At 45.2% G+C, this 25230-nt stretch overlaps 2 protein-coding genes across 6 annotated transcripts in view; both read left to right on the top strand.

Annotated features, from left to right (window-relative positions):
• Positions 1-9041, top strand: part of BEND5 (BEN domain containing 5) — a 47209-nt gene extending 38168 nt beyond the window's left edge. The window contains exons 4-5 of one of the 2 annotated variants that reach the window (XM_079154779.1): positions 766-979; positions 8227-9041. In XM_079154779.1, coding sequence (XP_079010905.1) covers positions 766-979; positions 8227-8384 — 372 coding nt within the window. In that variant the 3' untranslated portion in view covers positions 8385-9041. The remainder of the gene's footprint in view (positions 1-765; positions 980-8226) is intronic. The other variant, XM_079154778.1, reaches the window with a different exon arrangement.
• Positions 1-25230, top strand: part of AGBL4 (AGBL carboxypeptidase 4) — a 1452665-nt gene that overhangs the window by 1242565 nt on the left and 184870 nt on the right. The gene's annotated exons all lie outside the window — the stretch shown is intronic.

Raw genomic sequence — 25230 nt, 5'->3', positions numbered from 1 at the left:
GTGTTCTGAACCAGAAGGTTGAACTTTGAGATGAAACCCAACTCTCCCACTTTGTAGGGTGGGAAAACCAAAGCTCAGAGAAGGGGAAGGGCTACACAACTTCTCTCCTTTGGCAGCAGAGAGTGAGCTCTGGCATTGGAGCCGGCAGGGTTGTCAGACTCAGCTGAGTTGAAATTACCTAGGGAGCTTTAAACTATCCTGCTGCCTGGGCCACCCTCAGACCAAATAAATCAGTCTCTGGGAGAGGAGACCCAGGCACCACTGATTTTTATAGCTCTCCAGCCCAGAGTAGGAGGAGATGTCCCAGCCTATTCACATGGAAGGGAGGCTGGTCTTTCTTGTGTGACACAGAAAAGAGTAGAGCATGTGTGTCCTGAGACTTGGTCAGACCCTGAGCAGCCTGGCCATGGCAGGAGTGTAGTTGAGGACTCCAACTCTGTTACTTCCTAGTTGAGTGACTTCCAGCAAGTTACTTCACCTTGCTGAACCTGGATTTTCCACCTGCATAGAAAGTGACACCATAACACCTTCCAACCAGGTGGCAATGAAGGTTTGAGATCCTGAATACAAAGTAGTAGAACAAGGCCTGGCACAGTAGAGGTATTCAGTAGATGATAGCTATTATCATTGCCAGTAAAGAGCGTTAATTTAGGATCTGTGGCATGAATCCCTTACAGTGGTGCAGCAATGCGTGGTAAAGGACAAAGGCAGCCTCCAGCTGCCCTCCTATTGCACTAACAGGTGTGGTGTTCTTATCCCTTTCAGGTCCATCTGGGAAGCGGGATTTGGGTTGATGAGGAGAAATGGCACCAGCTACAAGTAACCCAAGGAGATTCCAAGTACACGAAGAACTTGGCAGTCATGATTTGGGGAACAGATGTTCTGAAAAACAGAAGCGTCACAGGAGTCGCCACAAAAAAAAAGAAGGATGCAGTTCCGAAGCCACCCCTCTCGCCTCACAAACTAAGCATCGTCAGAGGTAGTCACTGAGGGTAAACGCAGTGCTGGGATGTGGTCCTTCACCCAGTCGGGAATGTGTAGGCACACTTCAATTCAACCAACACTTCCTGCAGCCCCTGTGTGCCCAGCTATGGGCAAAGCACAGGAACTCAGAGCATATAGCCCCAATGTTCCCCCAAGAGCTCACATTGAACAGGGAAAATGACTGCACACAAGTACAATTCAAGGAGTCAGCGCACAGGAGATAGATAATCCTGAGAGTCCTCAAGAGAGGAGAAGGAACGTAGCTGGAAAGCCAGGGAAGAATTCCAGGAAGGTTCTTGCCTTCATTCCTCCTCTCTTCCCACTTTCTTTGTTCTTTCTTCCCTCTCTCCCACTTTCTCTCCATCCTTTCACCAAGCTCTTATTCTTTGGGTTTTGATGACACAAAGAAGGACATAACATAGTGCATCTATAAGGGGCTCACAGTCTAGTGTTGAAGATGAACAACTGGTTACTGTGCAGATTATACAAAGCATAGAGACAGTGAAATAGGGCAGAGAGAATATGGTAATTGCTAATTATTTTGAGCACTTACTATATTTCAGGTTCTGGTTTTTCTTTTAATGATTCTGTCTTTTAAAAAAAACACTTTTGTATATTAACTCATTACCCTATCATCCTCTTAAAAATCATACTGTTGGCCACCTATTATCCCTGTTTTACAGGTAAGGAAACTGAGGCACAGAGGTGTTAAGTAATAACCTACCTGGGTCATACAGCTAGCAGGAGTAGCCAGAGTCCAGGGCAGCAGGACTGGCTTCAGCATCTGTCCTCCTAGTCCCTCTTCTGCAAGTGACCCCGTCTGCTGTGTTTTGCTGAAGAAAATAAAACAGCACATGCATTTAAAGCAGACCCTGCACGTTGGCAGGAAGAAGGCAGCAAACATGCCCATGAATACATCGTACAGTTTTGGGTACTTGGAACTTTGTTGATGTGATAGGACAAAGAGGGCGGCATCATCTAGATGGTGGGGGGAGGAGAGGAGGCCGTATTGAAGATGAGGTACAGGTGGCCCTATGAGGGAGAGAATGCATGAGAATAAATAGCAGCAGCAAAGATAAGAGGCAAATGGGGTGAGCAAGCTCAAGGGGCAAAGTGGCTGGGCAGTTGAGAATGAGGTTGGAGGTGACCCGGAGCTGGTTTCGTAGGGCTGCGAAGGCCACACTAAGCAGCCTGGGTTTACACTGGAGTGACGATAAGGGAGCTCAGTCAGAAGACTGACTCCGTGCTCTGGAGGAGAGGTGGTGCTCCACAGACCAAGCAGTGGAAGTAGAGAAGAATGGCCAGGTGTAGATAGATTCGGAGGTGGAGACAGCGGAACACAGATTAAGTGACCAGCCGAGATCACAGCTGCAAGGTTTCAGAGTCCAGTTTCCAACTCACACACCCTGTGCACATCCTGACTCTCATCTGGGGCTTTTCTGCTGTCACACAGCTGCCTCCCTTGCCCAGGTGGCTCATGATTAATTGATTTGGGCAGCCACTTATTTTTAGATAATCAGAGCTAACCTTTAGTCTGACTGCTGTCTGAAATGATGAAGCCTGATTTAGGAGGTCACCCCAAGAAAGGGGCCTTCCTGAAGAGGCGGCCCTGCCTCTCTTGATAGGTGACTGATCTCTGGTCTGCTACACTTGTTGGAATGTGACTCAGCAGGTCCCAAGTGCCTTTGGATAAGTGACTGTCCCTGTCATTGTCATGTTGTGGTATAAAATCATATGCTGTGTGTCTACCTTAGGTCCCAGGAACATATATGATTCTCCATGTCTTCACTGCCCATCACAGTAACTGGCACTCAGTAAATGAGGTTTGAAAAAAAGAAACACCAGAACTGCAAGCTGATTCCTGACCAACCCTTGGTGTGATATTTTGTAAATCACTTTCCCTCCACGTTTTAGTTTCCTCAGCTACAAACTTACTTCTAAAGAGGTCAGGGATTGTATCAGTGAACTACACCTCAGCTCTGTGGCTTGGGGCCCTTATAGACTCACTGCCACGTTCTCAGCGTTTCCCTCCCTGATTCACAACCCCATTTTCCAAGCCTTCTTTAAATCTTCTCTACTTTTTGTAAACATGATTCCATACTTGTCTCTCAAAAGATGTCCTTGTCTTTTCCTTCACAGAAAAAAGTAAAAGGAATTTCCACAGTTTCCAGCAGCTATACCTACAGACGTGACTGCATCCCCACCGTTCTTCTGCCTCATGTCCCAGAAAGAGAGTTTCCTTGTCTTCTTTGCGGTGGGCGATTGTCTCTATCCGGACTCTGTGGCCCAGTCCACCTGCCTACCTAATACCTCTTCCTCCAATTATGCTTTCACTTTCCTGGCTCCTTCCCAGCATGGCTTGCATTTCTCTCAAAAGCAAACCATGCAGAGACCACTTCCCTCACCCAGCTGCTGCCTTGTCTCTCTTCCTGTGTGTCTAGACTTCTTGAAAGCCACGTCTACACTCACTCTCTGTGTTCACTGGGAAAGCCCCGGCCATTTGCCTTCCACTTCCAGCTGTCTGCCTGATCCATTTCAGCAGTCACTGGGAAATGACTTCCTCATTACCAAATCCTAGGCTCCAAATCCAGAGCTATTTCTCACCAGCAGGATGTGACAGGCCACCCGTCCTCCATTCAGAAGGCTTCCCTGCATGCAGGCTCTGGGTTCCTTCCCCTCAGGCTCCTCAGCCTCTCAGGCTACCTTCTCATCCTGTGCCCTCTCCGCTGTCTCCACTCCTCTTCACGCTCACCCTGCCATGCTTTCCTCTGCTGATCTCACTTCCCATGGGTCCCACTGCCTTTAGTGTGCCCTCGGCTCTCACTTGAAAGCCACACTCCTTCCCATACCTGCTCATCTGGCCTCTGGTAACCCCTCTGCTCTCTTCTTGAACCACACACCATGCAGTAACCACAGACGCCTTCATCCAGCTCCTTCTGTTCCTGCTGCTCATGGTGCCCTTCCTCCTGATCTGCACAGCCTGTCTCCTCATCACTCAGTGAGACCCCTCCATTGCTTTCTGTTGCATCATGCTGCTCAAAGGCTCTGCATAGTCTTTTTCATCTACTTTTTTACTTGACCTTGTCTTTCTTCTCCACCTCCATTAAAATCTAAGCTTTATGAGCATCTTGTTCAGGGCTAGCTACTTAATAAATATTTGCTGAATCAATGAAGGATGATTCCCAAGTCTATATTTGACCTCAGTTCTCACTTCTGCCTTCCTGGCCCACATATCCAGGTGCCCACTAGTGGTCTACTTGTGACATGACATTGACCAGACTGCACTTCTCACCACTCCCTCCACTACCTTTTTTTTTTTTTCTCCTTGAAGCCTTCTGCCCCTTCTGTGTTCCTTATCTTGGTGAAAGGTGCTGCCAGCCAGGGACCCAGGCCTCACCCTAGCTCTTTGACATGCATCCCTCTCCATCTGTCCTGCCCCTGAAATACCTCTTATACCCTCCACCTCTCATATCCACTGGCCCCACATAGTCAGGGGCACATGCTGTCTGTCTCCTCTGCACTTCTCCAGCGGCTTCCAGAATCCTTTCCCCATTATGTAACCAGATTGATATTTCAGAAACCAGATATGATCCCTTTACCACCTCCTTGTCACAGTCGGTGCCTGTGCTCATTTATTAAAGGGTAAGCTTCTTAACACATCATAGAAGCACCTTCACAGTCTGGCTTCAGGCTGTATCTCCAACTTTATTTTTCAGCTCTATCGCCCTTGAACTCTAAGTTATTACCAGAATGCATTCCTTGAGCAAGCCTTGTTCCTTCTCACCTTGGGGAATCTGCAAGTGCTATTCCTGGTGCCTGGAACACAATCACACTACACCCCCTCCACCACCCTGCTTTGCCCAGCTTGCTGCTACTCACCACCCAGACCTCCAGGTCTGCTCCAGTGAACTTCCTCCAGGAGGCTATTCCTGACCTCTGAGGGTGGTGTCTTCTTCCTTCCTGTGTCCAGGAACACCCAGTACCTACCTGACTCTCTCCCCTTCTTCTCTGCCTCCTAGGAGCTTGTCTGCAACCCCTTAGAGCCTGGCACACTTGCCCAGGGCCATATACCTGATCAGAGTCAGTCTGAGCAGAGCTGGAGTTTCAGGCCTTGTGCTGCCAGCAGAGATTTCTTGTCTTACTGTAATACGCTACTTATTTATTTATTTGTACTACAACTAGACTGGTTTGAAGTTTTTGTCCCATCCAACCATATGATCACCGTTTTTAGCCTAATTATTTTAGCTATTCCAGATTGCATTTGACTGGTTCTTTCCATGAAAGCTATCTAACTGGATTCGGACAGTTTGTATTTATTTTGTATGATTTTATAACATTTAGTCATGTTTGCCATGTAAAAATGGCCAATGCCTTTACACTCACAGAGGTGGTAGGGATTTCCTCTTCTCTTTGATGTTAAAATCATTCCTTACTGGATGGCAGAAGGATGGGGGACACTGACTCTGCCTTAGAAAGATGAAAGCAGGAGGCTGGAGTAGAGTCTGACTCTCACGACCAGCTCCAGAATGACAGTTAAACCTTATTAAGGTCCAATGACCTTTTGCAGTGTGTCTGAGTTTCTAAATGAGCCTCAGCATTGTGTTCTGGTTAATTTTTATAACTTTTTTAATAGGACACATTAGCACTGTTATAAACCTTGTTAATTAAGCAATAATCTCAAATGCTCTCTCACAGAGGGAGACATTCCTGGCTACTGCAGGTGATTAATAACTAGAGTCTAACAAAAGCCTTTTAATCAACCTGAGGGGCTGTGCAGGGCGGCTACCCTCAGGAAATGAGAACAATTGGAATTCTGTAGGGGCCCCTGAGAACTCTCCTTCATTTTCACCCTTCTCTTTCTGTCTCTTCTCTGACTCGTGCTAGTGGCTCTGAGGGCCGGGGACTCACTGTCCTGCCTTTTGCTTCTCTCTCCTGCCCTTATGACTTTATAGGCAACTATAGCAAGTGAGAAGAATATCCTGAGATTATCTAGTTTGACATCCCAGTTTCATGGATGCTGAGACTGAGATCCAGAGAGGGTGCCCATTGAGGTTGCACAGTATCCAGGGTCAGAGCCATGCCCGAGCACCTGAACCTCTCAGCATAGTCTGTTGTCCTCATCTGGTTCACATCCCAGCAAGCTCACCATGAATGCTTGTGTATTCCTGGCCCCGGGCTGGAGAGGCAGTGCCAAGTGTGGTCATAGTTTTATTAGATCATGATCAGGTTTTCCACAGAAAACCCAAAACAGGTTTGGGAGCATAGTATTGTGGGTACAGTGAGGTTTCCTAACTCAGTTTGGTAGTTTCCTAGAAGGCTACAACTGAAAGGAGTCAGTCTCCGGTAGGTGAAGAGCAGAGCAAGGGTCTTCTGGGCAGAGATGAGCAAGTACACTGATTTGTGGGATAGCGTGGAATGGAAAGAAAACTGTAGGTGGATATAGCAAAAATGGGGTGGACGAGACATAGCCCCCTATCTTCTTGCTTGTTAGTCCTTATGGAAAGGCCAAGACAAGATGAACTGAAGATTGGGAGTGGTCAAGAAGCAGTGGAAGGCAATTAAAAACTTTTAAAGGCATCTCTGTGCAAAACCCTTCTCAGTGGGGAAGAAAGAGTGGCCCAGAGAAAGATGGTTCATAGCACAAGCACCTGCAGCCTAGATGGCAGCAGGAGGCAGGACAGTTCCAAGTCCAGGAAAGGCAGAGTGTGGGGAGGCGGCAGAGCTTCTGCCCTGTCTGCCTTTCTGCAGGCCTCAGCCTTCTCACATACATCTGGAGGAATTAGCACAAGGTAGTCTCTATGATCCTTCTATTGTTAACACTCTGTGTCCTGTCTGCTCTGAGCTGGCTTGGTAAATACAGGATTTTGCTTATTCTCCATTTCAGTTTCTTAAGATTGAAATGCCATTCCTATTTTATAGGTGAGGAAACTCAGAGCTCAGAGAAGTTAAAGATTTTGCCCGTGATTATACACCCCACCCACACCCCAGTCATTTTATGACATCTTAGGTTTCCCTGGAAAAGCTTTTCTTTATTCATTCAATATATGTTTGTTTTTTTTTTAATCTTGCTTTGCCCTCTTGGAATTAAAAATTATATACATATAAAATAATCAGAACAACCCATGCAGGTGTAGTATTCCTTATAGTTTGGAAAAGGCTTATAAAATGTTTACCCTGAATACCTCATGGCATTCTTAAGAAAGATATTCTATAGTTTGTCCTCCCTTGTTTATGAAGTAAGCAATCTAGGGCAATGACTTGTACCAGGTCCTCAGGTTCAGAGACCAACTGTAAATCAGTCTCTAATCAGGCCTTGTCTGGGGCTGACTTTTTGCTTCATCATAGCATATGACAAACTCAGCAAGAAAGTAGCCATCCTCAGCCTCACTGATAATCACCAGGAAGAGATACCACTTCACATCTACCAGGTTATGAAAACCTTAATAATGTGCCAGTTCCAAGTGTTGGGAGAACTAGCACTTGCATATATTACTATTCCGAATGCTAGTCAGCACAACTGCTTTGGAAAACAATTTACCAGGCATCACCCAGCAAAACTGAGTATGCACACACCCCAACTTTTAGCAATTCCATGCCCTGACCAATACTTGCATGTATGCCCCTAAGACATGTGTAAGGTTATTGGTAATTGGGGAACCAAGTATCCAAAATGGATAAACAATGTAGTGATTCGGTCATATAATAGAACACCACTCATCAATGGCAGTGAATGCTCTATAGCCATATTCTCCAACATGTGTAAATCTCACAACTGTAACATTGAGTAATAAAAGATAAAAACTAAAAATAAAGTCAGAAAGGCATATAAAGATGGGGACATTTATAAAAAGACTGAAAATTGAAAAAAAAATAGATAATATGTTATTTAAGGATATATACCAATGTTAACACCTAAAGAAAAGAAAGGAGACCTTTCAGGAGTGTGGTTACCTCTGTGAGGGAAAGGAGAGGAGAGGGCTGGGGAGGGACATCCAGAGGTTTCAGAAGGACCCTTAATGTCCTGTTAAACTAGGTGGTGACATGTAGATGTTTTACCATTATTTTTAAAGTATAAATTTGTAATGTATTCCTACTCTTTTCAAAGTACATTTTATGGTGTGAATTTTAAACTACAGCTATGCAAGGGAAGTATGTCAGGAGGCACCCCCCCCCAAAAAAAAAAAGATTTGTTCTTGAATTCACCATTAATCCTTGGCCTTCTTGTTTCTTCTCTCTGTCTAGAGTGTTTGTATGACAGAATAGCACAAGAAACTGTGGATGAAACTGAAATTGCACAGAGACTCTCCAAAGTCAACAAGTACATCTGTGAAAAAATCATGGATATCAATAAATCTTGTAAAAATGAAGAACGAAGGGAAGCAAAATACAATTTGCAATAAACTTTGGATTTTTCATAAAGCCTTCGTGTTTTTCTTGTGCGGCATGTGCTTTGCAGAACACAGTGCCGTCTGAGTCAGACTCCAGTGTGCATGCTGGTATGCAGGCAGGGATCCCACAGGGTTCTGGGGTCAGCTGCTTGTTCTTCACTTGGACTTCCTACTCCAGAGAAGGCACAGGGATTTGCTGAGACTTGGGCAGCAGACCTGCCACTGCCAGTGTGGTTGTGGGTATGGGAAAGCACTGTGTCGAGAGGGCAAGAGAGCATCTCTGAGCTGCCTATCCCTTGACTGGGATTTGAACTGATATTTTTACCATCCAAAGACTTCTATCTCTGTTCCTCTATTTTGTTCTATAATAAAACTTCATGAATTCTTGGTGTAGACAATCATTATCCTCATTTATTTAGAATATTGAGTGTATAGTTAGGTGTGTCATATGGCCTGGATTGTCCTTTCTTTCAGAAGAGAAACCTTCAGTGTGAAGGAGAGAAAACTCATAGGGGATGTGGTTGCTGTCTGTGGCTTTGAAGGGCTGTCTCAAAAGCAGATTACTTTCTCTGATTTCAAAAGCCTGATCTTGGACCAATCACCTCTCTCAAGATGATGGGCTTTCCTGATAATTTACACCAATCTTGGCAATGATGGGGTATCAGGGGGTGACAGTGTTAGATGTGGTGCAGGGTTGCAGTCAGGAAGTAGGGGCAATGTCATCTGATACCAGTTTGTTCATCCTATTTCTATCTCAAATGATCTTTCAGGTTACATAATTTTTACCTCATTCTTTATTCAGTCACTGAGTCTCCAAGGTGTCTGGCACACCTTTTGGCAAACCACACTCGTTCTTCCTGTTGATTTGCACTTTCCTTTCTGTAATGCCTTCTGAAATAAGCATGGTATTTTGGAAAGGGCAAGAGCTTTGGACAGACGCTTCTAGGTTCCAAACCTAGTTTCCCCCTGCTTGCTTTGGACTTAACCAAACCTCTCTGTGTTTCTGTTTACTATTCCATAGAAAGAAGCTAATACCTACCTTGCAGAGTTGCTGTAAGGATTAAAGATAACATATAAAGTGCTAAATAAATGTTGACAGTTTTCATTCTCATTTCTGATTGTTGGCTTTTAGTCAGTGATTGGAAAACTTTGTCCTCTAATTTTTCTAATGGTTTATCTCCTAATTAATGGATTAATGGTCTGTAAGCAAAAACTCAGGTCACTGGGGTAAGTAGGAGAAGTAGCTGCTACTTTAAAACCCTTTATTTCACTAATTAAATAATCCTTTGTCATGTGAACTATTGTATGCTCACTGATAGCATGTAGAGACAAGAATTTCCTCTTATGATATTTTCCTAGCTTTCTTCAAAATACCAATGTAGATTGGGCCAATCACTTAAGGTCTCAGCATCTTTATCAGTATATAATACTGATAAAATTATGCCTACCCTATGAACTAGGGTGAAGAAAATAATGCCTACCCTATGAACTATATCAATAAGTAAGAAGAATAACCACAGATTGTGAACCAGGACTTTTCTAAGTGCATAACATAGGGCAATTCATTTCATGAGGTAAGTAAAATTCTTTACACTTAGTAGGTAGGTGTTCAGTAAATTCTTGTGAATATATATTCAGTCTATGGCATGGCACAGCTTGGGCATGAATAGCAGAGAATTCTTGAGCAACTGGAAAAACTATACATTATTGTTGAGTTCATCACTTTTTCTCCCTAAATTTGATGAAAATAGAAACAGCCAGAGGCTCTCTGCTTTCCCTTTGAAGACTAATACGACACAGAACTTACTTTATGAGTGCATTTAGGTTAGTTTGAGGGAAAAGTCATGGAAAAATATGCAAAAAAATGCCATGAATGTCAAAGTGTTTTGTGTAATGCATGATGTGTACGTTAGGAACAAACGGATCGTGAAAGACTGTGGAATCTGAGTGCAAGTCCTAATTTTACCACTTTGAGGCAGTTCACTTGACTTTTGATAATTCCTAACTTGAGGTTGTGGTGGATAGTCCAGATAGTATCTGGGAAGAGGACTCTGAATTATAAAGACATACAGGTGTCAGTTATTCTTAGCATATAAGGTAGCATGAAATCAGAAGTGGGTGCAACAAGAAAACCTGTTTTTGAGCCGATGGTTTTGCACCCCTGCTCTGTACCTGCTGCCTACCATTGTGATCTGAGGGTAAGACCTTCATTCTTAAACCAGATGAACAGATGGGCTCAGGAAATGTGAAATGATGTCTCACCTAAGGTCCTGGGGTACTCAGTGATTGAGCTGGATCAGAATCCAGGTCTGTGGAAACCCTGCCCTTTCACCTCATTTCTGAAAAATGAGTGGAAAGTTAGGGTCTGGCTGAGAGTCTAGCCATGTAATCTCAGGGTGTGTTTAGCATGACCTCACCTAAATAGTCAGTGGTAGTCAATAATGCTAATAGGTCTCATTTATTCAGGTCATTTAGAGGGATTGGCAATAATAGCATCATTTATAGTGTTTATTACCTTCAAACACATGAAACTCAAGATAGTGTTGTGTAGCAGTGTTTCCCAGACTGGCCCAATCTTAAGAATTTGCTGAGGTGCTTAAAATACATATTCCTGGGTTTGGGCCTGGAGATCCTGATTCAGGAGGTCTGGGATGAGACATATTTTACACTAGCACCACTTTTTAAAGATGCTCGTTTAGTAGAACTCATTGAAAGATCCATATCGATGAAGGAATAAGAGGGTTTTCTTAGTAAACAATAACCAAAACAAAAAGTAAAACAAACAAACAAAAACTCTGATGGTTCTTTTAAATTGCCTGAGGATATTTGAAATTGAAAATAAATTTCTTCTTTAATAACTGTGGACCTTCCCTAAAATCTTGCTTAGAATCTTTCTTTTGCTTACCAATTTTTTTTTTTTTTTTTAACAGAAGGTGACTTTCTGTTTAGACTCCACAGATTTTTCCCCTCACACTCACCTTTAGATTCTTTTGGTTCCTGAAACAGCTCAATGAGTTGTATAGGACAGGGTGGTTGATACTTAATTGGCAGAACATGAATTGACAACGATGGGTGCTGCCTTCAGAAGCCCTGGCAACAAGTTCTATATCACCACCAGTTGTAACTAAAAGATGAGGCTTGATTTTATTTTCTAGCTGTATTGGTGACTATTATGTTCTTGGTGGTTTCTTGTATGCATTTCTAAGTGATGACCTTTTTGTAATTGTAAAGAAATAAAAAACCAGTTTATAGACATCTTTGGAAAAATAAGGAAAACCCTCCAAATTGCACTGCTGAAAGTATTGTGATATAACTGTCTCCTCTAGTCTCTTTTCAAGGGTATAAATTTGTGTTTTACATGTCTGTGATCTTCATATGCTCAGGCTTGTACCCTTCCCTGCTCATTTAACATGTCCCCATGTTATTCCAAGACCTTCATAATCGTCAGTTCTATTATCCACAAGGCGGACAGGCAGGAAGCTGAGGCTTAGTAAACCATCTGGTCAGATGCCTAGGCCTTTAAAGTGGGACCAAAGCACAGATCTGCCAGTCCCCAGTGTGCCCAGCCACACATTCTCATGGAGCACAGTTCAAGTGAGCTGAGTTAGGGGGAAGATAAGTGTTTGAGATCCCTTCCCAACTCTAGCACCTGCCACTCAAGGCAAGTTACTTCATCTTTCTTAACAAAGGCTTCTTCATCTGTAAAGTGGAGAAATAACATCTGGCTGAGGGACATTAAGGAGGACTGAGAATATAACTACAGTACCCCATTAAGAGTAGATAAATGGTCATCAGTGTTAAGGTTGGGATTCCTCTTCTCTCCCTACACCTGCTTGTTCCTTCCCCAAGTGTGCGCCCTTCCTGTCTCCCACCTACTGACAATGAGCTGGCTTTCATACCCACCTTTGACTCCCTAGAGATCTTGTTCTTATTCCACAGTTCTTGAGACCTGGGGGCTTCCCTGTGCATGCCCTCTAGGTTCTCTGGGGCTTCCAGCTCCCCTCACCTATCTCTGGCCCTACCACCTACTGCCCAGCTGGCCCATTTGCCTCTCCTTGGATTTTTATATTGTTTATAAATAAAACTCAGATGGTGGTGTTTGTATTATACAGATTTTTCTCTTTATAGGAAAAAATTTGTTTTCTTAGGGTGGTTTTGCCTCAGTCGAAAGGAATGACATTTTTTTTTTCTTTATGCATTTGATGGAAGAATAATTTTTTAAATTATTCTTCCAATTTAACCGTTAAAAAAAATAGTACCTCATTCTATTTCTTTTGATTATTATCAAGACTACACATCTCTCCAGAGTTTGGTTCCTTCTTTATAGGAAGGAAACCTTAAAAACCAGTAAGCATTTCCAGCAGAATCCATTTTATTCTGTGTTTAGCTTTCTCATGGACCAATTTGTTTACCTCAGGCATATGATTTGTGCTTTTATGTCTACAAATAGACACAGCAACAGATATTTTCATCACTTCTCTTGAAGAGACCAGGCAGTTTCTGCAAGGCAGCTCCATAAGCTCATGGGACCTCAGGTTCTCCACCCAGATACCTTCTCCACAGTAACAATGTCCTTCCAGACCATGCTCAAACCCCTCCAGATGTGATAATCATCCTTCTACCCAAGAGTTCATCTAATTATTGCTGTCACTGTCAAGGGTTCTGTTGACCTAGAAGCCTACTTCTCTGAAACAGCCAAATTAATTTAAATACCCCTTCTGAAATCATACAGACTGCTTCTACCCATGGCCCTTTATGGAGAGGAAGGGCCAATTGTTGCTTTTTACTAAATACCTCAATTTTGCTCCACCATGTCTCACATGAGGAAGGCCACATGGCAAAGAGTGGGACCCTAGATTTAGACAGCTCTGTGTTCAAATTCTAATACTGCCACTTACTAGTCTTGACCTTGAGCAAGCTCTTTACCTGTCTTAATTTTAGTTTTCTACTTCTGGGAATGCAAATAGTAATGTCTACCTCCTAGGATTGTGTCAGGTTTTTTAATATGCTACGTATAAAGCACCCAGACATCGGTGTCTTAGCTCCCTGTTCATGAGAACTCTGAGCACCCTGGCTGCTCTTATGGATGAGTCCCCAAAGATGTGGCCCAGGACTGAACTCAACTGCAAGGAGAGTCTGTTCAGCAGAATGTCACCTCTTACTGTTGGACTTGGACTTAGAATTTGTAGCAATGGGTGAACTTTGACTTAGAATCTGTAGCAATGGAAATGTCTCATATGGAAACAATGAGGTTCAATAAGGTAAGATTGGGAATGTGTGGTGGGGAAAATGTCAACCAACCCTCCCCTGCATGCTCTTTTTGGTCACACAGTAATTGTTCCTTTAGTTTACTGCATTGTGATAGAAAGAACATGGATTTTGAAGCCAGAAAAACTCACACTGAATTCAAATCCTGACTTCACCCTTTATTTTATCTTACAAGAAATTGGGAAAGTTCCTTAAAGTCTCAGGCCTGTCACCTTATTGTACTGACTGGCCACTGCACCAGACCTGCAGCCCCAGACTTTGGTAAGTCTGGGGTCTATTTGTTCCTTTTTTCTCCTCCTTTTCATCCTAATGGTTCTTTAGTCCCACCCCTTCCCCCAATTATGTGAATTTCTCAAATATATTTCTTAGATGAAATACAGGACTTGCATTCATCCCTGTTACATTTCATCTTGTTGGTTGCAGCCCAACATTCCAGCTGGTTGAGATCTTTTCCATTTTTACTTTAATTACAAAAGAATATTTAAATAGTGCCAAAGTCTAAGAAGAAAGTCCAGTCATAATCCCCAGAACTGGCCCCAAGTGCACGTTCACTCCAGAGAGTCCCTGTCTGTTCAGGGTGACAGCTTTGTTCATGGCGGCTGGTGTTGGCCATGTTCACACACAGCCTTGCGTCCCAGCTCATCCAACACCATGAGCAAACATTTCCCTCTCTGCTGCCTGATTTGCACAGCTATCATTTTAATACCCTTCTTGGAACTGGGCCAAGATTAACTTCTCTTATTATTTTAAATTTTTTTATTGTTTCTTTTTAATTATAGATAACATTAGGATTATCTCTCCATTGTATGCTTTGTTGTCTCTACATTCTATTAGAGAAATGCTGCCTGCATGATCATTCATGACTGTCCTTCTTATGTTGAACTGTGTTTTTTAGAGTAAATCCCCAGGAGCAAGCTAATGGGGTTAAAGGGCAAGAACATTTCCTAGTCCTTTACCTGTGTTGTTATATTACTTTCCAAAAGGTGAGCCATGTCACGGGCATTGTCCACATGCGTATGCCATCTCCCCACCACTGCACCAGTATATGGAATTTTAAATTTTGGCTAATTAGCTTTATATATACACATGTATTTTCCTGACTTCTTCCTATGTGAATTATCTGTGCATACATTTGTGCATTTGAGGGATGCTTTAAAAATCTTATTCTATGATACAGCTCTCCTCCAAGTTGTATAGTATATAAATATCTTTACCAAGTTAGCCATAATAATGTTTTAGTGAGGTCAAGAGCCATGTGGTCCTCCACTAGAGACTCCTCTTCTACTCACTAATTGGCCTTCTCTCAGTTGAATTATTCTGGTAGCTAAGATTCCTTTGCCTGGTTGTGGTCAAGGTAGTCGCCTGAGACATGTCATTTGAATCGATGCTTGAAGGATATAAATGGCTGTGATATCATTTGTCTTCCTGTTCATCCTCCATCCATCCATCTTAAACATGCTGAATGTCTAGCCTGTGCCCACCACTCTGCCAGGCACAGATGGTCTCGACAGACCAGCCTGGTGCCAAACCCTCAACTCTTTCCACCAGGCCAGAATGCACTCTTGTGGCCACATCTGATCTAGTACCTGAGGATTTAAGAAATTCATGGTTTCTGTTTGATTAGTGGATAGGGGAGAGAGAATGAGGATCCCAGCCTCATGCTGTTTGTATCCAGAAGTCCCCTAAGAGTCATTTCGGCCTTCATCCAGTCATTCAAGAAACTGAATGTCTCCCAGGTGTCAGTCACTGACCTAAATGCATAAGACATAGTGAAGAAAAACAAAGATCCTCCCTTGTGGAACTTAGAATCTAGTTGGGACAGGGTGGAGTAGGGAGAAAAGTAAGCAAAACATAACGAAGAAGAAGGTCTCAGAAGGTGATAAATGCCATGAAAAGGGGAAAATATAGAGCAGGGTGTGGCAGATTGAGCATGTGGTAGGGGACCAGTGCATAGAAAAGGTGAGATCTGAATAAAAGCTGGAAGGAATTGAGGGCGTCCCAGGGGGCAGGAGCCCTGCTCCCAACCCTGCCACAGGAACTGGCAAGTATGCACAGCACTGACTGCTCCCATCTACCTAGGCCTCAGCTTGACTCCAAGATGGGGGAAAGAAAGAAAGTGGAGGGGAGAAGGAAGGAAGAGCTAATTTTAACCGATACTTGAAAACATTTTATGTAACAACAAGCAAGCATAGATTAGAGCAAAGAAGAAGCATTTTCATGAAGAAAATGAAACAGGAGACTTCAAAAACATGTGGCCGCTTGCAAGGAGGTGCGTGACTGCTCCTGCATGTACCTCCCCAGTCCCTGCGGAGGCCTCTAGGGGTCCTTTGGGGGAAAAGTCTACTGAGTCATGGCTATGGATAGACTGGGGGCTGAGTCAGGCCGTCCTAGATTTGAATTATGGTTACATCTCTATTTAGGTCTTTTTCCCCGAGCCATTTCCTGATCAGAAAAGTATAGTACATAATTCTCACCCTGCAGTATTGTAGGGAGGACAAAATAAAGAGGCAAAGTCAAAAGCTCCTGGAACAAAGACCAGCTCCACAGAGGTGCTCAGCTATGCGTGTCCCAACTCCATCCTAGACTCCCCTCCTCTCACTGGCCCCTTCTCTCATCAGACCTGATACTCTCTGAGTCAACTCTCACTCTGTGGTCCTGAGCATGTGACCTTGCTCTCTTGTCCTGAGTTTATGCCTATAATAATATAATAAGTCCTGCCTATAATAGCTCTTCTGAGACTTTAAGAATTCAGTGAAATCCTCGTGAAAAGTGTATGTGACCAGGCATCTGGGTGAAAAAGCTCAAGTACCCAGCAGGATGTGCCTGGGCTCAACCCTATAGGTGAGACCCCAACATTTTGCATGTATAATTTTAAAGAACCAGTCTTACCTAATGAGAGCTCATTGCACTGTAGAGTGTTGGTGCTCACTCTGTCTTTTCCACCTGAACTAATTGCTGTCCTGCATCTTAACCCAGAGGCTTCTGACTAGACAGCAAAAGAGGTGCTCCCAGCACCGGTGGCCTGGGTCTGATGGACTAGTTGCTCGGTAAATGCATGTAGAATGAATAAATGATGGCTTTATTATTATCATGCTGACTAAAAATACAAAATACTTTCACATAGATTATCTCATGTGATTCCTCATAGAAATTCTATTATGTGTCTTTATTTTGGAAATAAGGAAGCTGAGGCAAAAGAATGGGTAATGTGAGTTTACTGAGTCACATAGTAATCAGGTGAAACTTAGACTCAAGTCCCTGAGGCAAAATCCAGAGCTCTCTTCTCTACACCAATGGTTCTAAAACTTGAGCCTGCATCAGAATCATCTAAAGGACTCATCAAAACATGACTTGCAAGTCCCACCCCAGAATCTGATTCAGCAGGTCTAGTGTGAGGCTCCTTAAGTTTATATTTCTAACAAGTTTCCAGGTGATGTTGCTGGTGCTGGTCTAGGGACCACACATTGAGAAACACTGTTTTGAATAGTGATATGTCTCCATATTGTAATCATGACAAGTGGCACATAATTACATCTTGGTGATTTCAAATTCATGGACCATGACCAGAAGCAACTGTGGTAGAAGGGCAGAAAGTGGACCAGGATGCTTGAGCCTCAAAGCCAGCTCTGCCACTAAATGCTATGTGAACATCACCTGGGGACACACTTTCCAATCAGTAGAATGGTCTGACCATCCTGGCTCTGCCTGCCTCCCAGGATGGCAATAGATTAGATGAAATCATGGAAGAGAGAAAATTTCAAGTAAATTAAAAATCCCTGGAATCAATAGGGTAAAGTGTCCCTATTTCAGCCACTTACTGTCCCATTTTCAGGTGTTCAGCGTATGACAGGGAAGGAGGGTACCAGACCTCTCTACCTTCTCCCTCTGCACCAAACCCTCCAACCCCCTCCAACAAAAAGTACCAGAATTTTTGTACATATATTTAGTTTGTTGGTTTTCTCTGTGTGTTCCTCTTATCTGAATTATCTAAATAATTCACAAATTGTATCATAATTACATTCACCATCCACTTTAACCTCTTGCTTTCCATCTCATTCACTGATGTATTCCCAGCCCATGGATATTGTATACACTCACTAAAACATTACTAAATAAATAAAAATAAAAGAGAGCACCATGACTCCCATGTTGGAGCCTTTCTGGAGACTTTTTGGTCTGAAGAGCGGTGATCACAGAGCCTCTGGGGGTCTATTCACACACCCAGCCCCACCCTCATGTAGCTTACCACTGTACTCCCACAGAAAAGATTCAACTGAAATGATTTGGGCCTGCCTCATCTCTTCTTATCCTTCTTCTGGGTCAGGAACTGTGGGAAAATCCTGTCCTCACTAGATGTGAAGACTCAGCTAAAATATTTCCCTAAAAGCCTATGACTACCTTATCCTAAGACAAACTCTCTCTTCTACAGTTTTCCAAATCTCCCCCATTTAGCCGGCTCCCAACCCCACCTTTCCTAACTGTGAACACTGAAGCACTGAATTACAATGTCTATTTAGTTGTCTCTCCATCTGAGTCACCAGCAAACTGAGGCAGGACCGAGTTAATTCATCTCTGTTCATGTTTGCTGAGCCCCTGCTGTGTTCCAGGTGCAGGAGATACAGATGTGGACAATTTTTTAATTACCTAAAATTTGTTGAGCACTTGCTATGTACTAGGCACTCTTCATTCTTTCATCCATTTCTCACACAACACTGTGAACCAGAAACTATTACCATCCACATTTCACGGATGAGGAAACCATTTTAAAGAGTTTGAATAAGTAGCTTGCCCAAGATGGCTCAGCCATGACCTGGAGGAGCCAAAACCGGAGTCCAAGCCTGTGTGACTCCAGTGTCTGGCTTCTTCACGACCATGCTTAATGCTGCCTCGAATGTGGACATTGACACAAGCTATTTCTTTCATCTGAAACTTCTCCTGCATCCTCTGCTCTGTGACTCCTGCTTCCTCCATGAGTTCTTCAGTGCCCTCTCCCAACCTGGGTTGAGAAATCCTCCCCATGCTTTGCACCACTCTCTTGTGGCCTCCATTAGACTCACATCAAGCTGCAGTTTCATTGTAGGTGCATCTTTCTTACTGGACTGTAAGCCCTGTGAGTGGGGACAGCGTGTGTTCAGGCCTGGCCTGGATGAAGTGGAGCTCTCCCTGGAAGCTTGACCCCTGCTGAACAGTGACTGTGGGAAACCAGAGACCAAAGCAGGTCTTTCTGCCTAGGGTGTCAGACCTTGAGGGACCAAGAAGGCCCTGCATGAAGGGTCATGAGAACTTCCTGGTCTTGTTCCCACAGGTGGAAGCTTGAAATGTCACCACCAGGTCAAGAGAGAAGGGAAGGTTTGGGAGAGGTTCCATCTGAGGACTCTGACCTTTCTTGCCTGGGTGTGACTGGGCTCCACCACGGACAAGCTCTGTGACCTTGGGCAAGTGACTTATTTGGTTTGGGGCTCAGTTTCCTCTTCCATAAAAGGTCTTTTCTGAGCCACTTCCTTGGTGCTGCTGCGTGGGCTGTGGGGTGAGGGATAATGGTTTGAAACTTTCCTCTCTGTGTTTCAGTAGCATGACCTTGAATAAGTCAGTCCTTTCAGGTCCTGAGATTTATCCCCTACAGGGAACTGATTTCTCAGCTTCAAAAGCAAGAAATTGTCACTGTTTGGAGACTGTTGAGCACATGGCAGGCACATAGTAGGTTCTCATTGACAGGTGCTGCCCTCCTTTTAAAATGACAGAAACAGCAAGTGCCGAGCACTTGGTTAGCAGGGTGCGCTCCTCCTGTGTGGGACTTAGGGATGGTCATTTCCCTTCTGTGAACCTCAGTATCCTAAGTTATAACACACATGACACTGTCCCTGCTCCCCTGACCTCCGAAAGGAGACATGGCTCTGATATCTCGGTCCTCAAGGGAGCAGGGTTCACTCCAAGTGGATCCTTAACAGTCCTCCAGTTCCCCCACCACTAGCCTGTGCCCTCCCACGGGGAGCAGATTCCAGTCTCTGATACATTCCTTCTCAAACTGTGGGAAGCCCCTGGCCTGGATATAAAAAATGCGAGCCACTACTGAGAGGCCATCATAGCTGTAGAAGGAGGGAGGTTGGGGTTCTTTTTTTTCCAATGGATCTTTAAATTATTTTCATTTTGCTGACTTGCATGCTTTTCTGAGTTAAGGAGCTTCAGGAGATGGTTCTAGGCCTTTTAGGCAGAAAGCCTCATTGGCTCCAATCTTTTAGAAGGAAAAGATTTAACCCAGCCTGTTGCTGCCTTCCCAGGACCCAGGAGGGCAGGTGTGGGCTTTGTGGGGTGCCGCCCTTCAAAGAGCCTGGTCCAAGGCCAAGTAGATCCCACTGAGATTTCCAGTGTTGGCCAGTCAGAATGTGAACCGCACGTAGCGTCTACTAGATTTCCAGTGGGTAGGGCTCCCTGGGTTTTAAATTATGTTTACAAGGTGGCTTGTTTTCTTTCTTTCTGTCTGTCTTTTGTTCTCTGTTAGTGAGAAGGGCAGTCAACAGGAGCGTGACAGTGCCCCCACCCCTGAATGATGTAGTGAGCAGAGCCCTTCCCTCCCAGCACTCTCCTCTGGCTCCCAGGTGAGCCCCACTCCTGAGCTGGATGTTCTCACCTGGCTGGCTGGGGCTAGGGGCCAATGAATGGAACTGACCTAATTTGTTCAAGGGCAGACTTGAACTGAGTCACCACAAAGCCCTTACTTGATCCTTCTGTGGTCCTGTAGATGGCTGCCCTCCCTCCTGCGATGACGATGGGGATGCTGAGGCTCGTGTGGTAATAATGAGCAGACTCAGGAGTTGAAGTCAGGTCAGAACCTGTGGGTTGAGGTGTCTCCGTGGCCTGAGAAGGCAAAACTCACCCAAGAAATCACAAGTGGCTACAGGGTGCGTTTCCCTGCCAATCCAGTCGACCAGTGGCCAAGGCAGGGCCTAGAGAGGCATAATCACGTTTCAGAGCCGACCAGAGCGGCTGCCACTCGGAGCTTCCTTTGTATTTTGAATATGTAGTCTCTAATTAGACTTTGCCTTAATTGCAAGATTTCCATACGCCCCATGACTGCTGCGCGCTCTGTCTAGGGATAAACACGTCCATCAAGTAAGAAGCAAATTGTGGCTGTTGCCTTGGCCCATCATCCTGTGGCTCCACTGCCGTTCCTCTGGGGATGAAGCTCAGTCTTCCCCCGTGAAAGCGCTCTGGGGCCCACATTTTAATCAAAAGCGTACCTGCCTCTAGGAAAAAGAGTAGAGGCATGGCTCAAAAGTGATTAAATTTAATAACCAAAAGACCAGAAAAAGTCTGCTTTGCAATGCATAATTTTACCAGATATTTATTTATTCCATCATGTGGCCACATTCTATATGCTGTATGGGGACACTTTATTAAAAATGCCATTTATTTTAACAGCAGCAATAAAGGAAACACACACCTTTTTTTTTCTTCACCCCACTGTGTTAAAGGCATTTGTGGTTATTAAATTACTCTTGAGTAGACGAATGCCTGTCTCCAAATTTACTCTGAAGTATTTCAATAAAATGATCTCAAATGTTTATTCACTCAGCAAATATTCACCCAGAGCTACTCTGGGTCAGGCACTGAGCTAGCACTGGGGTAGAACAGATGGAGCCCCCCTGCCTCCCAAGAGCTCATGGAGCACGGGGTAAGTACAGGTGACAGAGGTATCCCAAGTCACAGCCCAGGGGTAGTGAAGTGAATGGATGTGAGTATGGACGCCCCCACACCTCACCACCTCCAACCTTTTCCACCATGAACACACTGCCCACAGCCCAGCTGCAGTCCAGATCATTCCTCCACAGCCTTGCTGTCTGGAACCTGGATGTCCCTGAGGATGGCTCTGCCCCTCACATTCTCCCCACCTCTCTATTCTGGGCCAGATCTTGGCTCACTTCTCACCACAGGAACCATCCTTTCCAGGGAAGGCCGAGTCCCAGGCTGGTCCAGCTGCACCTTCTCTGGGCTGCCATCAATCAGGGCACTGCTCACATTCATGAGTTGTTTCCATGTCTTTCTCTCCCACCAGACCAAGGACTCCTCAAGGACAGGGACTGTGCCTTACCCACCCTGGTCCTGGGCTTAGCACAAAGCCCAGCACCTGGGCAACAGGGAAGGGGTGCCCAGTGCCCCTCTGTGGCAGAGGGAGATACTCAGGTGCAATTTCCCTGGAGTCATGGAACACTGCACCCTAAGAGCTGCGAGCAGATCTGGGATGGGGCCTGGGGGATGGGGCGGGACTGACTTCCTCCAGTGCTTTCAGGGCAGCCGCCTTCTCCCCTCAGGGCCACCGGCTGGTGTCTCCTGTGTACTCCTGTTTTAACCCCACTCATGGGGGCCACAGCCACGTAATTGGATTGAGCAGACACTGACAAGGTCAATTTGACAATTTCATTAATCTTTTATTAAACACCAGCCCTGAGCTCCAGCCAGGCTCGTCTGTGCGCTGTCCTCAGAACGTGCCTGGCATATTCCTGTCTCGCATGCCTCCGCCAGGCCAGACGTGACTGTCCCACAGCTTCCTGCATGTGGGGCCTGATGCTCAGCAAGCCTCTCAGCCTCTCTGGCCCACCATGGGGATGGAGGAGCCGATGTATACGGAACACTGAAGAGAGCTGTGGCCTACTTTAGTGCTCCATATCATTAATTCACAATGACCTCCAGAGTTGAAGACCTCCTTTTGCTAAGGAGGAAGTTAAATCCAAGAGATGGAAAGTGACATACTCAAGGTCCTTCCCAGCCTTCTGTGGGACTAGCAGTTTAGAAGGGGCCAGATCCTGAAGGGCGGTTTTTCCAGGTTGGACGTGTGTGTGATCAGCACAGTGCCTGGCCTTCAGTACTAGGGAGCACAAGTTGTTAGGGAGGGCGTCTGAGCTGATACAAACTGGAGCTTCTGTAAGAGTCTCAGGGAAGGGAAGGGATACCTTGCTGGGTAAGACGGGAGCCTTGTGTTCAATAGGGGCTTTTAGGACTCAGAGTGAAGCAAGGATCCAGGAGAGCATCCAAGAAGAGAAGCAGCATAGATGGTGACTGGAGTGAGGTGACCAGGAGAGAAGGAGGAAGTTGAGGCTGGAGACAAGGTAGAGGCCACTGCTCAGCGTGTGGGGAGCATAGAAAGGTATCTAGCAAGGAACATTCAGCCCATTTTGTATTTTAGTAAACTCCTGGCTTCACTATGGGAGACAGCCAGGAAGGCTGGAAGTAGGAAGGTTGTTGGTGGCTGTGAGGTGGGCAGCGACTGCTGGGATAAGCCCATCCCCATGCTGCCTGGCCTCTTAATTAGTGGGGAGGGACAGGGTGCAAAATGAGACCCTTCCTGGTGCAGCCATGCCAGCTGCTTGTCTTCATGACTATGTGAAGACAAGCCTTTATTATCAAAGGTTCATGGCTTCCCTAGTAAGGCAAAGGATACTGGGACTCTCAAACTCACACACATGGAACCAGACAGACTCTCCCCAAGGGTACGAGAGGCCTTGAAAACACTTGGCCAGTTCGTTGTGACATCCCTAGGGCCTGAGCCGGTCTCATCTCTAGCAGGCAGCACTGTCCAGGGTCTCAGAGCTTCAGGGCTCTCCTTGTTGCTGAGGCCCACTGCCCACTCAGCTGTCAACCTTTAGCCAACAGACTCTGGAGGCCAGCCATGGGCCAGGCCCATACTGGGTCCTGGCACATGGAGTGGCTCAACCACTGTCAGAGCCTGGAGCAGCTCCAGGCAGTGCTGAGCATGGGGTCAGAAGGACAGGAAAAGGAGTTCAGTGCCAGGAGTGGAGCATGTCCCAGCGAGGAAACAAGGGAGGATCCAAGTGAGAGGTTGTTCGTTAGGAAGGCTTTCCCATAGGAGCTGATGTTTGTGCTAGACCTTAGAGGACATGTGGGGACTCCATAGGCCAGAGGAGTACTGAACTTTGGACATCCCTTTAAGAGCTGTCTGCATTCTAACATCGGGTTTTTGTTTGTTTGTTTGTTTGTTTGTTTGTTTGTTTTAAATCTGGTTATGAAATCTATTGTAAGAGAACAGGAAGAACCCAGACTCACCCATTTTGGAATTTACTGAGCGCAGAGCCTGGAGCACCCTACAGAAGGTGTGAAAGTGTCAAATGGGAGGGCTCCTGGGCTCCCCTCCCCATGCTGAAAGAAGGGAGGAGAAGAGGGGAGCTCCCCAGGAAGGACCCTTAAACCTACAGACCAGTGTCTTCCCTGCAGAAAGCCCAAGGCTCCCGAGGCTCAGGACAAACTCCAGCCTCTCTGCTCAGCTGGTGTCTGATCTGGCCTTTGAATTTGGCATGTATTCACCCACACATGGTCTTTCTTGCTCACGCCCACCTTCCTCCCCACAAACACATCACCCCACATCTTCACCTTCACCTAGGGAGCACATCCTCAATGGCTTTGTCGACTATAGTAAGAAGTCTTTCCCCGGAGATCTCTGAGGCGCCAAGCCCTGCACAGACCCCCTGGCCCTCCAGTAGCATAAAGTGCACTCCCCATGCTCATGGAGGAGTCTCAGGGCTTCTCCTGCCTCTCAGGCAGGCTGGCCACTGTTCTTCATTGTCCATCTTTATGTACCAGAGGCCGTGTGGTCAGATGGGAAAAGTCCGTGTTCTTCTGTCAGACTGCCATCATCTGAGACTTGAATCCGGGCTACCTTTCCTGGAATCTGTGCAATCCTGTGAGAGCTATTTAATCTCAGTGCCTCTGGTTCTTCATCTGCAAAAGGGGTTAATAATAAGGGTTGTGCAAGGATTAACTCTGTTAATTGTGTCAGGGTCCTAGAAAAATGCCTGGCAGATAGTAAAAACTCACTAAAGGTGAGTTATTGTGATTGCTTTGTAATTAGAAAATAGTAAAGGTGCAATGCAGAAATATTTGGAAGAAAAAAGTCCAAAGTTAAAAAGAAGTGCCATCCCCTCTCAAACAACTATTAGATTCATGTGTGTCTCTCCAGTTTTCTATTCAGCATGTAGGTGTGTCACATACCTATTGTGTACACACATTTGCAAAATCTGTAAACACAAACATGACATCCTCTTCTGCAGCTTGTTTTTCTCACTGAACAGCATACACAAATGCTCTCAAAAACAGGTATTATTTTTATCTGTCTTTGTAGCCACAAAAGCTAGTACAGAATAGGCATTTCATGGAACTCTGTGGAAGTCAAGAGGAAGGAAAGCAGGCAGTCTGGCTGATCTAGGGCTGCAGCCTGTGGCTGAGGTCCAAGGAGTCATTAATAGCAGAGCAGCTGTCATTGCCGAGGAGTCTGTGTCCAAGTAAGAGCTCTTTGCTATGGTTTGAATGTGTCCCTCTAAAGTTTCTGTGTTAGAAACTTAATTTCCAAATTCATATGTTGGTGATGTGTTTGGAAAGTGTTGGGGATTAAATGGGGCCATGATGTTGGGGCCCCATGATGACTTTCGCGGTTATGAAAGAAGGAAAGAGCGACCCGAGCCAGCACATGTGCTCTGTCCTGCCACATCACTGCAGCAGGCAGCCCTCACCAGATGTCTGGCAGATGCTGGCGCCATGCTCTTGAACTTATCAGCCTCCAGAACTGTGAGAAGTAAATTTC

Source organism: Sciurus vulgaris (assembly GCF_902686455.1).
Source record: "Sciurus vulgaris genome assembly, chromosome: 1".
In the NCBI taxonomy this organism is placed as follows: domain Eukaryota; kingdom Metazoa; phylum Chordata; class Mammalia; order Rodentia; family Sciuridae; genus Sciurus; species Sciurus vulgaris.
This window is presented reverse-complemented; position numbering and strand designations above follow the sequence as displayed.